The sequence below is a fragment of the Melopsittacus undulatus genome, chromosome 4 (genome assembly GCF_012275295.1).
Source record: "Melopsittacus undulatus isolate bMelUnd1 chromosome 4, bMelUnd1.mat.Z, whole genome shotgun sequence".
NCBI lineage: Eukaryota > Metazoa > Chordata > Aves > Psittaciformes > Psittaculidae > Melopsittacus > Melopsittacus undulatus.
Genome location: NC_047530.1, coordinates 87,376,261 through 87,393,092, shown reverse-complemented (window position 1 = coordinate 87,393,092; position 16,832 = coordinate 87,376,261). Strand labels below are relative to the sequence as shown.

The 16,832-nt window shown below is 37.1% G+C and overlaps 1 protein-coding gene across 1 annotated transcript in view; it reads right to left on the bottom strand.

Annotated features, from left to right (window-relative positions):
• Window positions 1-10,203: 10,203 nt before the first annotated feature.
• Window positions 10,204-16,832, bottom strand: part of GYPC (glycophorin C (Gerbich blood group)) — a 30,653-nt gene continuing 24,024 nt past the window's right edge. The window contains exons 2-3 of the mRNA XM_005153817.4: window positions 13,317-13,367; window positions 10,204-10,918 (exon numbers count right to left, since the gene is read on the bottom strand). Of these exons, the coding sequence (XP_005153874.1) occupies window positions 10,722-10,918; window positions 13,317-13,367 (248 nt within the window). The 3' untranslated portion in view covers window positions 10,204-10,721. The remainder of the gene's footprint in view (window positions 10,919-13,316; window positions 13,368-16,832) is intronic.

Below are 16,832 nucleotides of genomic sequence, written 5' to 3'. Positions count from 1 at the left end.
GTTCATGTGGAGGCTATTGATATTGCACACAGATCTGAGAGATGTGAGACAGTGGAGCTCTTTGTTGTAAGTAAGCAGCTGTTCTGAAATAGTCATAGCCGTGAAGCGCTGTGCAAGTCTGGCATGGCCAAAGTGATTTTAGACACTTCTCTTTATGAAGCTAAGTGAGGCACTTGCTTGTATTTCTATCTAAAGATCCATTCAAAATTAGGAGATATGCACCTGGAGATACAAATCATTCCCTCATACTATTCCCACTGGTGTTAATGGGTACAGTGGTGCAAAACCTAACATTCTTTGTATGAGCTCAGCAAAAGACCTTAAGAAATATGATTTGTATTGCTATCCTGTTCTGTTAGCTGGAATATGAAATTCTGTGGTTTTCAAGGTTGCTTCAGCAAGACGTCATGCAGCCAGCAGGGTATGTCTTTCAGAGCAAATGTGAGATGTGTTGCTGTTTCACTCTCCATCAGCAAGAACCTAGAAAACACAGGCAGAAATATACAGGCAGACACTGACTGTCTCTCAAGGTATGGATATCTTTTTATTTCCACTGTTTTACATTCAGGTGTTCCCTGTAGGTAGAAATGCTGTTTGGATTAGACTTGGTTTAGAAGCCACAGCAGTCACTGACAAGACAATGAACACACATGTAAATGTTCTACATCCTAGCAACTATGTATACCCTTCTGGGGAAGAAGGTTATGTATTTTTGAGAGATTATTTTACTCCTACCAGGAATTTCACCAGCTAAGCTATATTGCTGAAAAAAAACCCCAAACCCAAACCAAAACCCAAACAAACAAACAAACAAAAACCCCACAAAACCCAAACAAACAAATAACACCTCCCCTCTCATAAAAACTCAAACCCCCCAAGCCCACAAGACCCCTACTTTATCTACTTTATTAAAGTCCCAGGGCAAATGAAGGCACACTCAGAGACCTTGCTGGTAGTATTAAAGGAGTCCCTCATTCCTGCTTTCCCAGTTCATTGTAGGCTCTGCTGCTTTTTTGGCTGAGAAATGCCAACTTGTCCAACTCACCATGAGTAACTCATCTCATAGACTTTTTGGCCTGGCTGTTTGCTTTTGTCCTTGATTTGTTTACAGATTTCCCTCAGTCCAGTGTCCTTAACTAAAAGAACTGAGAAATCACAACTATCCCAGTTTGCTTGAAAGTCAATCTTATGGCGCCGACGGTTTACCAGATCATACCTTTAGAAAGTTTTTCACCTTGGCAAGTGGCCTTAACTCCTGAGCTCTGCAGTAGTGACAATGCATATCAACTGCTTTTGACTAACAGTGAATTTTTCATATGGGAAATACTTTTTATAGGAGCTATGGCTCCTTGTTAATCAAGAAACCACTGAAAAATAAGCCTACACTTCACTATTTCATGCAATTAACTATTTGCTGCAAATAGATATTTCAGACACTCAGTCTTTTCTTTATAATTCTCAGGCAATGCATCATTTTTATTCTAATGAGCTTTGCTAAGAAAGTAAACTGAAATGGGGAAACGTAATTGCTCTTCTGGGGAAGTCTTTTTTCTGCTCCTTAACTCATAGGCTTGTGGTGCCACTCTATTATCCATATGATATTGTACAGCTCCTAAAACCTTTTTTTCTAGTGGCAATGGGACAGAATATTCATGCCAACTTGTTGCTGGGGCAGAGAGAACTAAAATTTGTGTTTTATTGAAAAGGGATACTTGCTGAGCATATATCATGGTCTAGTGGACAAAGAAGTGCAAAAGTCACTTGTATTTTTATTAAGCTATCTCACTGCATGCTTATACCCATACATCTCTTGTGTATTAGATGTTCCTGACCAACTAAGGATGTGAGGGAGGCACCAGTCTCTCAGCTCGAAGCTTTTAGTTGCTTTGCTAAATCTGAAGAAGCTTCTGCTTTTAACTGTAACAGTCACAATTTCAGTTTATGACCGGCAGTTTTTAAAGTACCAGCCTGTATAACCACAGGAAAAGTCATCACCTTTGTGGAAGACAATAAAGCACCAGGCTTGTTACTGTTAGGAATAATTGAGCTTTGCCTGAGATAAAGGAGATTTTTTTTGTTTACTTACAGAATCCAGAGTTTTCTATTTTAGTTCAGAACCAATTTAAGTTAGGAAAGTCAAAGTCAGCTTTGACTATGCCAACTAAAATGAAATGGATATCTCACATACTGCCTGCTACTACCCTGACCCAGCTGCATCCTTCTGCAACTTTGTACTGATAGGTGATGCTGTAATTTTCTCAGGCTTTCTGGAAGAATATTGGCTGAGAGTTAAGACTGAAGAAATAGTCTGAAACTTGCACTCACAGCAAGAACGAAGAAGACAATGTTGGAAAATGTTGTAAGGTTGTTACTAAATAAAAACCAAGAATATGTTCTTGCAGATAGCCTAGATCATGACTACAGGGATATGTGTTAAATATACAATTTTAAGAAACTGTACAGCATTTTCTCAGGGGGTTAATTGTCTATAATAATACTAATAAACCAAATCCAGAGCCCTTGGAAGATATGAGCTGCTGCCTGGACTCAGAAATAAGCAGTGAACAATTATACATATTTTCCCAGCTCTGCCTTAACCCAATGTAGATAAAGAGAGGGCCAAGATCTGGGAAGGCCCCACAAGGGAAAAACATTTACTAGATAAAATGATACAAGCACATTCCATGAACGTTACTGCAGAGGTAAGATGAAAAAAAATGGTACTTTGTCTTTGTGCAATGTTAACAAATTTTACTGTACAGAGCAGAACTGCTGGGAAAAATAGTTTTAGCAAATAATGACCTGTTATTCAATTGTTTGATAAAGATGATTTTTCCTCAGACTGGTTATTTGTTCATTATTGAAGAGAGAAGACAATTATAAGGAGTTAAGAGGTGAATTTTTTTAATTCAAAACCTATTCAACTTTGGCCAAGAAACTGGTTTATAGGAAAGGTATTTTTTGGTCCATATGAGAACAACATTCAAGTAGTGCTTTCTTTTAAATCTCCAGTGTCCCCCTGCTTTGCATAGGAAGGCTGACATTCTTTGGGAACATGACCTTCATTAACTTCCTTATTAAAATTCCTTACTGAATGGTGCTCGACAAAAACCTTTTATCAAGTTCTAAGGATTTTTGTGAGAAAAAAAGCCCAACAGTACTAAACCAACAACAATCCTCTGTCTCTTGTGAAGACCTGGATCTTCGAAAAACTCAGCCAGAATAAAATAAGAAACTTCATGATTCTACAGCAAGAAAGGACAAAAACTGGACTGAAGGTCTGAGGCAAAACAGAAAAAACTGGGACAGGTTTCAAATGTAACGTATACCTCCGTGTGGGACAGTGAGTAAGCTGACTTGGAAGGTCAGGTAAGGTTTAAAGTAATCTGATCCTGAACTATTTGCTCTTCTCCTTTGGCCAGTAATTCATTTTTCATTGCAGTTAGTAAAGCTGCAGAGGTGAGAGTTCTGGTTAAACTTAAACACAGCTGCTAGGTATTTTTCGTGGGGGGGAAGAAAGGGAGAGAAGTATTGAATATGATGAGTAAAAAAAAGAATTCTTTGGGGGCTGGGCACATAACTAATTCCTGTGGCTTAACTTTTGGCAAGTATTCAGCACTTTGCTGTTCAGAGGAATCATCTTGTTCTTGATTCTGCGCTGTGCTTTTCATTTTTCATTCTACTCCTGGTGTCAGAAGCATCATTCATGTCATGCAAGAAGAAAGACTGAGAGAGTCCTGAGCTCCCTTCATGGAACAACAGCCTTTATCCTTTACCAGAAAACTGGGAGATGTAATAATCTCTCTGATTCTTCAACATCTGTTCTGGTAGGTAAGTTGTGCTGCTGCTGAACAGAAAGGAATGGAAATATTTCAGCTCTGTAGAATTTCTGAGCATGAGACTGTATTTCTGAGTAACATTATGGGAATATTAGAAAAGGTATGGAGAGCCCTGAGGGTCACACATGCATTTGTGAAACAAAAATGTATGAATGAAGAGCAAAGCAGAAATAGACAGTAAAGAACATCAGAAAGTGTAATTTAATCGAAATACAATACAAAATCTTATTTGAATTAAATATTACTTACAGCAGGCTTTATTAAAATACTATTGATCAATCCATTAGGTGCTGGAATGAATAGAGATGATTGTTCCCAGCAATCAAGAATGTGGTGTTGAGTTGCATTTTATTAGCATACCCATATGTCACACTGAGAAGGGCTTCCAAGTGAATCTGCTAGCAATCCTTCAGGGAGATTAAATAATTTCTTTCCAAGGTACTGGAAAATGAGTGTCCACTCAGGTCTTCCTGGTCATTAACCAAACATCAGAAATATGGAAACCTCTCTACATGTTGCCCTAGCAAGACTGGCAAAAGGTTTAGGTTTTATAGCTTTCTTTTTTTTTCTTTTTTTTTAAAGCTGAAATAAAAATATTAATCAAAATCTTTGCTGAGGAGCAGGTTCATTACTGCAAAGTCTGGACTCTTTTCTTTCTCAGTGCAGTCAAAAGGCTTTAGATATTGAGGCAGTATTGAGGCTTCAGGTTCAACACTGATGATAGAAGAGGTGTGGAGCAAATCATATGTATGTGTAAAGTGTTTCTATGTGATGGTGCTTTTGCTGAAAACTCTTATTTTCACATACTTTCTTTTATCTGGTATTTTTTCATTTACTCAGCTCTTTGTTCCTGCTATAAGCCATTCAGTTACTGGTCATCAGTAAAGGATTAATTTGGTCTCAACATGTTTCATTATCTCACAGCAAAGGTGGAATTACGTGTCATGCAGTTGCACTGGTAACAGTAAAAGTCATCACAGATTTCACCTGCTGAATCACCTCCAATAACAATGAATCACATTGTCAGATGTTGTATGAAGTCAAGGTCAAATTTCTGAATGTGCTGGCTAATAATGGAGGATCCACTGTATTGTCTTATCTCTCTGCTTGTCTTCCCAACAAGAACATTGCTAATGAACCATTACTGCTGACCTGCAAACAGTCCTATGCATCAGTTCAATGACACATTAAAGCCTCTTTGGAAGAGCTGTTCTTACCAACAACTTCTGCACTGGATATTAAAACTTGGATTATTCACTATTCTTCTGGTACCCTCCAGGTTTTCACCATTTTGAGACATCCTTTTGACCCAATAGCATATAACTTAAAGACCTACTGTTTTCCTTTTTTCTCAGTGACAGCAACAATTTTGAAAAAATGGACAAGGTTGTTAATGGTTGGACTCAATCTTAAAAGTCTTTTCCAACCTAAATGATTCTATGATTCTGTTACAATACATATTATACTAGACATATCTTCTGAATATTAACTAAAAGAGAAACTGTATGGAGAACATTAAGAACAAAGCCAAAGTGTTCACGTTTGGTAGCAGTTGGGTGGAAGGCAGGCCATCCATCAGTAAATACCTGTGTATTAGATAGTATATAGATACTGTGTATAGATAATACCTGTGATAACTGTGTACAGGTGCACACTGGCATCCACAGAGTGATGTTCCTTCAGAGAGAATTATTGTTTGATTTCTTATTTGAAGCATGACTCCTTCGATCTATCAAAAGCTTCTCTGGCTTTTTTTAATTAAAAAAGCAGCAGTATATCTTTTAGGGTTTGCATGCTCTATTAAGAAAAATTCTAGCTGACTATTCCTTTTTGATCTATATTCTTATGAAAACAACATAACTGGCAATTCTGAAAGTTCATGGTATTTTAAAAGAGAACAAAAATATGAGACCAGGCTTCTAAATGCTGAAAATGACAACTTTAATTATAAAGTGGGCTTTTTTCTTCATATTTTAGCTTTTTTCCAACTCAAAATATAGTAGATTTACACCATCAGTATATTAATAGCTTTGGTAAATACAAACATTATAGTCAGTTTTAACATACAATCAGCCGTAAGCTTTGAACATTCTGTATTTTCTGTTTTTTGTCATAGCAATGCTGCAATTCAAGTAGACTTTAATACAACATATCAGATACTTTCTATCATACATAAATTTGAAACAACAGAAAAATGGTGATAAAGTAAGAGGTTATGCTGAAGACTCAGCACTTATAAAAATTTCTACTTTATTAATATAGTGCGCTTCTTTCTGACATGGGTGGGAATACAATTTTTTTCAGGAAGGATATATATAGTCAGTAGAATTCTTGTCCCGCTGAATCAATTTAATCCCAACCACACAAGGAACAATTGTGTAGAATAAGGATTCCTTATTTCCAGTCACTGACAAGATTACTATCTTGAACTAGAGAGGATCTCTACTACTACAAACATTTAATTTCTTCATAAGATGGTGGGAATATTTACTCACCATATATGCTTTTCTTATATATCATTAGCTTCCATTTTTAACTACCTGACTTTCCAGACATCAGATGTGTGTTTATTGCTTGCTCAAGGGCTCCTTAGTTTTCTGTTTTATATTAACTGCCACTGTGAAGCTTTTGCATTTTCTAAACATACAAAGCTTTTGTGTGTGAAAACCAGAGGGATTTTAGAAAATGCAATAAACAGCTCTTAATACGTTTATCATGGGTATTCTTCTGGTCTGTATTTACCAGAATTTTTTGATTGGGCTTGCACACACAAGGAATTAAAACACCTCATATAATTCAAAGAAATTTGTTTTCAGCAGTTACCTTCAGCAAATATGCTTTGATTTCTCCAAACAGCAATATCTATTTTGTTTGATAAAAAACTGCTTTCAGTTTCAGGCTTCTAATTACCTTCTCCTAGTCTGTATCTCTATCTATTTACTGATTTAAATCTTGTCTTAGTGTTTCCTGTATTCTGTGAGGAATCCTTGCAGGCTGTAGCTAGTGGTGCTATCCTACTTATCCTGCAACTATAAATGTTTCAGCACCTTATCTAGTTTCCTTGCTGAAAATGAAGAATCCTTTATATTTTCCTGTCCTGGTATTCCTCCAGTGATTCCTAAATTTTATTTCAGAGAAAAATCTATGTTCATGTTCCAAGGGATCTTATGGTACTATTTTTAATAGTCCCTCAAAGCAATTTGGTCTTGCTGTTGTAAAACAGAAAATAAAATATATATAGTTACCTTGACTAGTAGATGAATAAATCCTCCTTAGGATTAAATTAATGTGAAATGGCATATTGGACCTCAGGAAAACCTGGAATGATAGAGGCCAAGCACCAGAAAAAAATGTGTACCAGATCCAGCAATGTGTGGCCAGATACACATTTGGGACTGACTGCTTTTGGGCAGAATTACTCTGCTGAACAGTAATGCTGCTACAGGGACTGAGACTATCAAGCATTAATTTTTGTGCAGAGGAGGACTGTGCAGGTATGCCCCAAAAATTAGAAGAAATTGACTTCCAAATTACAAATGGCAACAGAGTAACTTTATTGATAAAAATATATAGATAAATACGCCAATCCTTTGCCATAGTGAAGGCAATAGGGATCCAGATGGGAGCCTGGGGAACTGCAAGCAAAAATGGCAGTCACAGTTGAGGAAATGGAGCACCAGCAAGTGGCAAGCCAACAGGCCATTGCAGTGGAGGGACCTTGGATATAAGTATGGGGTGGGGGGAAACAAACTGTTTCTTTAATTCTCTTATTCAGGAAGTAAATTGTAAAACTTATTTAATCATCAGTGATGAAAAGTTATGGCTGCCAACTGAGATGTCTCGGCATTGTACATAATGTTTGTTTTAGCACAGCGTGTTGCTTCAGAAGGATTAGTCCTGAAAGTTACGGGAAGTTTGTACTTCACTCTTTTTACAATTAAAATTGAATGACTCAATACAGTAGATTTACTGTATGAGTAAAATATAGCAGGATGAGGCCATTAGAGTTTGCCAGTCATCAGATGTCATGAGCTTTCTCTATTACAAAACAAAATTTGTCCTGAAAACAAACCCCAAATAAACAGAAAATCTCCACACACCATCTCTTCTCTCTGTTCAGTGTTCTTGAGTTATTTGTACATATTCAAACCCCTGGAACTCAAAAGGACACTAGAAAAGGAAAAACAACCAAAATCTAATTGAAACTATAGCTCTTGCCAGAGTCACTGCCCTGCAAACATTCAAAGTGGCTCATTACCAATACGGAAACTGTTGCTATATGCTTGGACTGTTTGTCAGCCTAGATAAATAGGGAAAATGGGATAAAGAGATTTAATTAAGCTATTAAGAAGGGATATAGTCAAAGACCAGTAGTTTCATTCAGTTCAGGTTTTAGGCAAGAGATGACACAAAACCTGGTGTTGACTGAACTAGTCAGGATTGGCTGAGCTCCACTGAACTCACATTGTACCACTAGAAAACCTGGCCTCTATAGTTGCAATGTGGACAGCTAGTCTGTCTGAGTTCGCCTCACAATTAAACCCCCCCCCCCCCCACACACACACCCCAAAAGAGGTGCTAATTCAGGTTCTCTTTTGTTTCAGGTATGACACAGTTGTCTAATTATAATCAGCAAGCTCAAGTTGTGAAAACCAGAATTTTATGACTGGGGAGGCAGGAATTTATTCCTCATGTCTTCACACCTTCCTCTGAAGTCAATTTTCTTTAACAGCCAAAGTATTATTACATGGCTCTGAGTATATGAAAGGGGACAAAAGGCTGATAGTACTCTATAGGTCCCGCTGTCACTGGAGGAAAGTTTTTGGTGTTACCACGACTTCTGTGGGAGATGCAGCAGAAATCAATTCACCCCATTCACCTTCTCTCAGAGGAAATATTTACATTTTTATTGAACTGGTAGGTCAGGGGTTTTCAGTTTAAAAAACTCAGTCTTACAGCTAAGATTACTGAATTTCTTTAATGCTTGTGTTAGAAAGATAAAACCAGATTCCTTTTTCAAAAATAGTAAAAAGAGTAAAATATTAATGTATCTTAAAAAGAAACAGGTACATAATAGCAAAATATTTGAGCTCTGCAAGTGCTGGGTTTTGTGCATTTTATACTGCACTAGTCAGAGAATATAAAGTGGTTGTACAATGGTTCTTATAAAACATATCTTAAGTATTTAGTAGATTTGGCACAATATTGGTATTCTTTGGTAAAAATGCAAATGTAGGGATGTAAGATTCTTAGAATAATTCAGATTCCATATGCTTCAAGTACTGAGAAAAGACTGAGATTGTGATTGAAAGACAAAAATATCCCATTTCTTCACTTGGGTTCTCAAGAGTCTTTTCTTGTTCATATCTGTCTTCTCTTACAGGATTCATGTGGCCAGTGTCCATAATAAATACTGGAGTCTAGAAGCTTTCCCAGCTTTGGTGCAGAGAAGCAAGTACAAGTGATCAGCAACAATGTCGCAAAAGCACAGCTGTAGATGACTTTATATATACCCATATAGAAAGCAAAACATGGGAAAAATCATACTGAGTTGAGCAGAGATCATCAGTGTCTTATCTGTTATCTTGTATTTCTCTGTCTCTATTTTCAGCAATTCAGGGCACCATCACAGCTGGGGATGAGCAGGTGCAGAGAACAATTATCCTACTTCCGGAGCTAACTGTGATCTTCAATTAGGAAGCCAACTTAATGGGATAAAGAAACTCGTCACTTTTGATTCTTAGACGAGGAATATAACCTTTTCGTGTGATAGACTAATCTATTTATTTATAATAAAGCATCAATGGTCAGTGTAATTGACTTATCTAGCAGAATGTAAAGGATATACAGAAGCCATATAGAGGGAGACATCAATACAAGCCAGTGGGATACAGATTAACAAGCTTCTTTGTAGTTATGGTTGCATTTGTGACAGGTGTATCAGTATCTGCACCAGAAATGAATTTTTCTCCCTGAAAAAATCCAAAATCCTGCTGGTGGGCACTCAAGAGAATTTTCCAATGCAAATTAAATAAATAAATACTCAGGCAAAAATATCTTACATGAAAATATCTAGCTGAGCTTCATCATCTCAAAAGGCCTGCTCAAACCAGGATGTTTTACATTTTAATATCTACCTATTTATGCACGCATGCAGGGACCCTACCAAATAATTGGAATCATATTTGTAAGTCTACTGAATATTACCTACTACATTGCAAATTCCAACATCTTGCAGTTCTTAAGCTGCAAGAAATAAATCCTTCATTATTACCTTTTCCATGTTTTCCAACAGTTTTATTTCTTTGAAGAGTCTTTGATTTTTGTACATATAAAATTCAAAAAATAATAAAAAAAACCCCAATCTAAATCCTCAAACAAACAAAAAAAAAAAACAGACTCCCCTGTGCCAATAAAATTGCACATTTAAGGGGAGGAGTAAGATATCTGGTCTACAAAGCTATTTTTGTTCCAGCCACATCAGCTTTATCTAGTTTAATGTTTGTTCTGTGACCATTTGAAATTCAATTTCAGGTAGTATCATATCAGCATAGGATGCATCATTAACTTGCAAGGCTTGACATTTGCTATCTTTATCTGGTTTTGGTGTATCATTCATACTGAGATATTGTTTCTTCTTATCTGATATTGATTTCAACTGTGACAAGCTGTGCTGGTAATAAAATCTACAGGCAAGTATCTGGCATTTAGTTCTTCACTGGTAGAGGAAAAGAAACAACCCAGTGACAACAAAAAGTAAAGAGATACTTTTCAACTAGGATGCTTGCCTGTATCCTCATATTATCCATCTCTTAGCACTTTTGTTGATGTAGCATTTCTGACTGATTCCCCTGGGGAAGTCTTCATGGAAATCCTTGCCTCTCAGATGAAATATTCTTTTTTGCTTTCATCCACTGCTTCCTGAAGAGTGGGGTCATTTTTCAAAGCAGCATCTGCACTTTCAGCAAACTCAGTTCCTTTTGCCTCATTTGTGTGATAGGTGCCCTTATGTCTATACATGTACCGGACCATCACTACCAGCAGGCAGATGAGGACAAATACTACTGCAGCAATCACACCTAGAAGAAGGAGATCAGTTAATTGTATTCCCAGTAATAAAATATGAGCAGCATCTCACAGTCAGACATCACAACTTGAATTACTTGATAAGGAAAAGCCTACGTATTATAAACGTGCATGTTGCAGTGGTCAAAGTCAGAACAGAGTCTGACACTGAAAAAACAAAATGGGATATAGATACTGCAGGAATGCAAATCAAATTCTTGCTAGATTTCTTCAAATCAATGGCTTGCTTTGGTTGAACTCACTAAAAAAATTCATTACAAAATGAGGAGAAATAAGAGAACATAAAGAAAACTCAATAGATTTATTTCATCCTTCTGTAGCGTATACCTAAGAGAGTTTGTGGGCAACCCAACCCTGCCTCCACAGGTGCACTCAATTTCAGGGGACGTACAGGGCATTATGTATTTGTTAGGAGACATTTAACAAACAGCAGGAGCCAGGTGACTTCAGTACTGTTCTGTATTTGCAAACTGCCATTCCATGCTGTGCTCTAATTAAGAAAGTCTGATTGTAATGAATGTGGAAGTGACACCTGGAAGGAGGAAGGGATTCTGGTTAGATCCTTCCTGTCTCCTGGACCAAGGCTAATTACTAGCAATGTGTTGACTGGCCAAAATTTCCATAGGTAACACACATGTGCATAGGCCTAAATAGTGAATGGAAGCACTCCTAGTGAAATAAATTCAAGTTCCAGGAGTGGCTGTGCAGAGAACATTGTGTCTCCTTGCTTTCTAGAGTCCTTTCCTTTTTTCCTGTTCTACTGTGAAAGGTGTCCATAAAACAGTGGCAGCCCTGACAAGTTCAAAAATTTACAAGCTGTATCTCTTCCTTCCCCATCAAATTGTTTAGTTAAGGATCCTGAAAATATATGAAATATTTTGAAGTTTATTCAATTTGTGTGGTTTTCATTTTTTTAACCCTGCATACAACTGGGATGTGCTTAAAAACACTTTAGCTGTGACTCTGTACAAGTACATTACACTGAACTGGCTCTATACTCACATGACTCCAGGAGTAAAACATACATTAATGAAATACATAGTAAAACACACCAGAAAATGACATTCCTAGGAAAATCCCATTTGTGGAGTGTGAAGCTGCTATGACAATGCAATAGGTAGGAATTCATTTGACTTATTGTAGGCATCTACAGCTCAGGAAGCTTCATCTGAGTTACCTTGGGCTTCCTCCACTGTCAGTGGATGGTGTGTTTGTGTGTGAGCAGGGTGATTCCTCTTCTAGAATTGAATTCGTATGCTTGATCAGACAAATTGCTCCCTGGAAATGTCTACTGTTGTGCAGAGATAATGAGGATTATGCAGACAGTATCTCTCTACTGTTCCCTGTGTTCAGGATTTGTGGCAGGAGTGGGTATCTCTAGAGCTTTAGATTTGTCAGCATCAGAAAACTGAGTGGGAATGCCCTATTGGCATCAAAACATAGGAATGGACAGAACATTAATGGAGTAAATAAAAATAATGAATCTATAAAAAAATATGCCTTCAATGTTATACCACAGATTTTCAGGTTCTTGGTTCTGGAAAGTGAAGTTACTGCTGGCAGAAATGAAATTGCTAATACAAAGAACTTTAGGTTTAGAATAATATCGTAGTTGCAGTGGGGGCTTCATCAATTTTTAGGACCTCACTGGTATCCCTTGACACAAGAGGCTTTAATAGGCTTTGGATGTAGCACAATATTAATAAGCCTAAGGGACTAAGTACAAATCAATTTACCTGCTACTTGTTCATAGAAAGCTAAAATTAAAGTTACTGGAGATGGACCTGAGGGAAATATAGCAGAACCTCACCAATTTGCACTAATGAATGGTGTACCCCCTTGTGAATGACTGAAATTAGTGTGTTAGCATGGAAATGAACAAACACAATAAAAATAAAAAGGCTTTCTCTGTGAACATGGCTTTGTTCATTTATTCTGACAACTGTATTTAGTTTAAATGCATGAGAGAGCTTTAAGGGAACACCAGAAAATCCACTGTAGTATGTTCTGCTTCAGTAAAGGGTCAGCTGGTATGAGCTAGCATGGCTCAAATCAAAAGTGCTATACCAGTCCTGTATTAAATGACAATTTTGGCCCAGTGAATAATGAAGAATATCAGAGTCTGACTTCGCTGCTGGACTGCAAAGCATTTTGTCCTAAAATTAGGAATGGATGGGGTGGTACTGCTCACTATATGGTTTATGCTCATTATCTCATCTCGTTATCTTGCCAATAGCCCCTTCTGGGAGCAGATTTCCCACTGGCCTAATTAATTCTAATTGTGCTGCTCCTGTTGTCTTGTCAGCAAAGCAGGGGTTTTGCAAAATGCAAGAAATCAACCAACCTGCTGTTTTAATTCTAATGGTAATGCTTAGTAGGTCTGCTACTTACCTCCAATAACAGCCACATCTGCTCCAGCTGTGGGGCTCTCAATGTCTCCATCTATAAATAGATTAGAACATATTAAAGTTAATTAAAGAAAGAGGAATTGGATCATATGTAACAGCAGTGACTGCTAGTGGTGCTGAATTATTTTAACCTCTGAAACTCAGAACTTAAACAAGATCTCTTATTAGCAAAAAGACATTTATGAAACTTCTCATTAGAGTTAGCTGTACTGTAACAGTTTACTGTCACCATAACACTGGAAAATAAATAGCTAGTACATTATGCAAACTATCATGGCCCTCAGGGAAACACCTACTGTTTGTTATGAGCACTTACCTGTAACATCCTCCAGTGAATGATTAAATTAAGAGTGTTTAGGTACTGTGATTACTCTCAGAAAGGTAGTTTTGAGGAAAAAATGTTGGTGCCTATTTATTTTCCCATTTGTGGCTCTTCAGAGTATAGTCCAGGTCTTGATTTGATGTGAATTAATCTGGCTCTATTGATTTCAATTAGTATTTTATTTATCTGCAATATCCTGGTTTTAATCTTAGCATTTGTTTTCTTTCAAACACGTTTGGAATCGAGACCAGCCTGTTATGCATGTGGTATAAAACAGGGTCCCCATTTAGAGTAAGTCTGAATTTGTTGCTGCTAAATCAAATTACATTTTTAACTGGATTATAATTTACCAAAAAAAAAAAAGACACCTTTGCAATTTAAATGCAAAATACAAGTACCTGAACATGTGTTTTCAAGAAGAATTTGGTCTGGAAAGTTGTAAGCTTCTGAAAGAACAGTTAGAATTTGAATTACATTTGATCTTAAGATTCTTATCCATACTAATAATGAATAGCCAGTGTTTTGAAGAGGAGACGAAAAAAATTCTAAAAACCAGTGCAGATTTTTCTTTCCATATTATTTGATATAGACCTTAAATGAAAGTAAACTCATATAGACACGTGTCTTCACTAGCTTCCTTCCCCTTGTACCCTAGATCAGGGTAGAATTCTGACCTTGTTTTTGTTCTTTATTTCATGCTGTTGGTATCAGCCCCCTTAGTCCTGAATTATGTGGATGTCTAAGGTGATGAATTCTTGGAGTTTGTCCATGCTAGCTTTATGACAGGATACTCTTTTCTTAATTTATCATTGTGTTATTTATACAATTCTACACAATATTGGTTTTCAAACAAACAGCTTTATGTGGATTTTATTTTTTTTTTTTGCTTTTGGTAAACACAGTGGAAATTTATAGAAATATTTATAATTAGCATTTTTCTCTAGAAAAGGTAAAAATATTAATTCAAAAACTTTCTATAAATTCAGCATTGGTACTATGGCTGATATCTGGCTCTCCTTTTGCTAAAACTGTGACATATGATGCAAGGACAAGACACTACCAGCAGCTTTCTCCTTACTCATGTAAAGCCTCTTGTATCAAATTACAGTAGCTAAGGAGAGCTGAGATTCAAAGAATTCCCTCTTCCCAAGTATGGGAGAAGTTTTTTGTAGAAAGTAGGAATACTTTTTTCTCCCACAGAGATCCTTCCTATGTTTTGTTCCTGCTATGCACTGATGGAAAGATTGAGCATGCCTTGTGTAATTTAAAAATTCTAATTATGTCTACATCCATTCAAAACCCATGTGCCTCAGAAGAGATTAATTTCTTCAAGGTCAAACTATTCTGTATTTCTTCATACACTAAATATATGCAGCATGCCAGAAAAGCAGGCTCCTCTACAGCAATCAAATACTCAAAGGTGTGAATTCTAAAGTGTTTCCCTAGCCACATAACTTCCGAACATTAATTCCAGATCACATCATTATCCCTTTAATTATAAAATGTATGCATGTAACTCTCTGGTCTTTCCTGCTGTTCCCAGGTGCCTCTTGGATTCAGATAACAAAAAGCAGGTGCCTTATCTCTACTACTTGCCACCACAATGCTTTTTGATAATGTATTCCAGTATCATTGCAGGAAAGTTTTTCTTTCCATACTGTTCTTTCTAAGTTTTCAGAAGAAAGCTAGACCTGTCTAGAGCCATCATGTAGTTGGCATTGATCTGTTAAGCTGATGATGCAATGCCATTCAGCAACCATTTATCACTGTTCCCATTTTACTGCAAACATGAGAGCCTGGCTTCTTTGTGTATCAACTTTTGACCATGGAACAGGCTTACTGTCCTCCCATATGGCCTTTTGCTGTATCATCCAGAATGACAGAACACTGCAGCTACCACCAATGACCAGAAGTTTCCAGGGTGTGTTCCCGAGACGGTCACAATGGAGAGGAGAGAGGGACCCTCACTGCCTGTCTCACAGTCTCTGAAATTACACTTTGTCCAAAACCAGCTATGTGATTCATGGCTATATCATGATATTGCTAGGCAGTGGGTGAAAGTATCAGTGTCATTCAAGATTCAAGATTCAATTAGTATTACCCTTCATTAAACATGACTGAGGAAAATTCAAGGCATGTGTTCATGAAATGAAGCCATCATGCAGATCAGGAGGGAGACAACATCTCTTTGTCTGGATGGGAATCCATGCTTGGCCAGGAACCTCAGCATGGTCTCTTTAAAATTCAGCTGTCTATGTGAGAATATACTTCATTACTACTATAGGACTCAATCTTCACTTTCTGAGGCAGAAAAGATATTCACATACTGGAGGAATTTTTAGCTGAGCAATGGCTATACCTTCTTTATTTTGTTTTTTTTTTTTTTGCATGTAGAGCACTCAGAAGTCTGTTTTAGTAACTGCTGTTGTACCTGTTACAGTTATTTTACTTTGTTTTGAAGATATCTTTTATACTATCTGCTGCTAAATTGCCCTTGCAAAACTTTCACTGTTATACTGGCCCTTGTCCATAGCTATGATCTGGTCACAAAAGTGTTTAGACAGTGTTGTTATTTAGTGCCATTGGTTAGCGTGACATGCAGAAATTGGAAGATTGTGGGAAAACTTGTTTTTCATAACATCTCTGGCCATCAGAATGAGTTGGCTAAATCAAGAGGAGAACATACAAACCAAATCGCCTGTTGTTGTAAAGTATGTTTCTAAAAGCCAGAAATGCATTTGTGCCATGACCTGAAATTCATCAAATTCCAGTTCTGCCCATAAACTTACAGATAAGGAATTTTTCAATAGAACACAGTTGCTACCTGTCTCCTTCTCATCAATCAAATCATACTGAGAAGGCAGCAGCCTCTGAAAGCCCCAGGAGTATTCCTGACTTAAATACTGGCTTTGCACTTCAAAGTTGAAAAGCCAGCGCAACTAGATTTTATGTTAATGTAGCCAGTGGTGAGTTTTCCTGATAAATTTATTGGTAAATTTGTTAAACCACCTCCTCCAAGTGCAATTTTCCAATAAGACTTGACTTTTATTAATTTTGATATGATTTTTGCTTAGTTTAAACTGATTCCATTCAATTTTGGCTGGGAGGCACTTGTTCAAAAGTGTCAGGTCCAGCAGTAAAATTGTTTGTCTGAGGTTCAGCGCTCTCCTTGTTTTG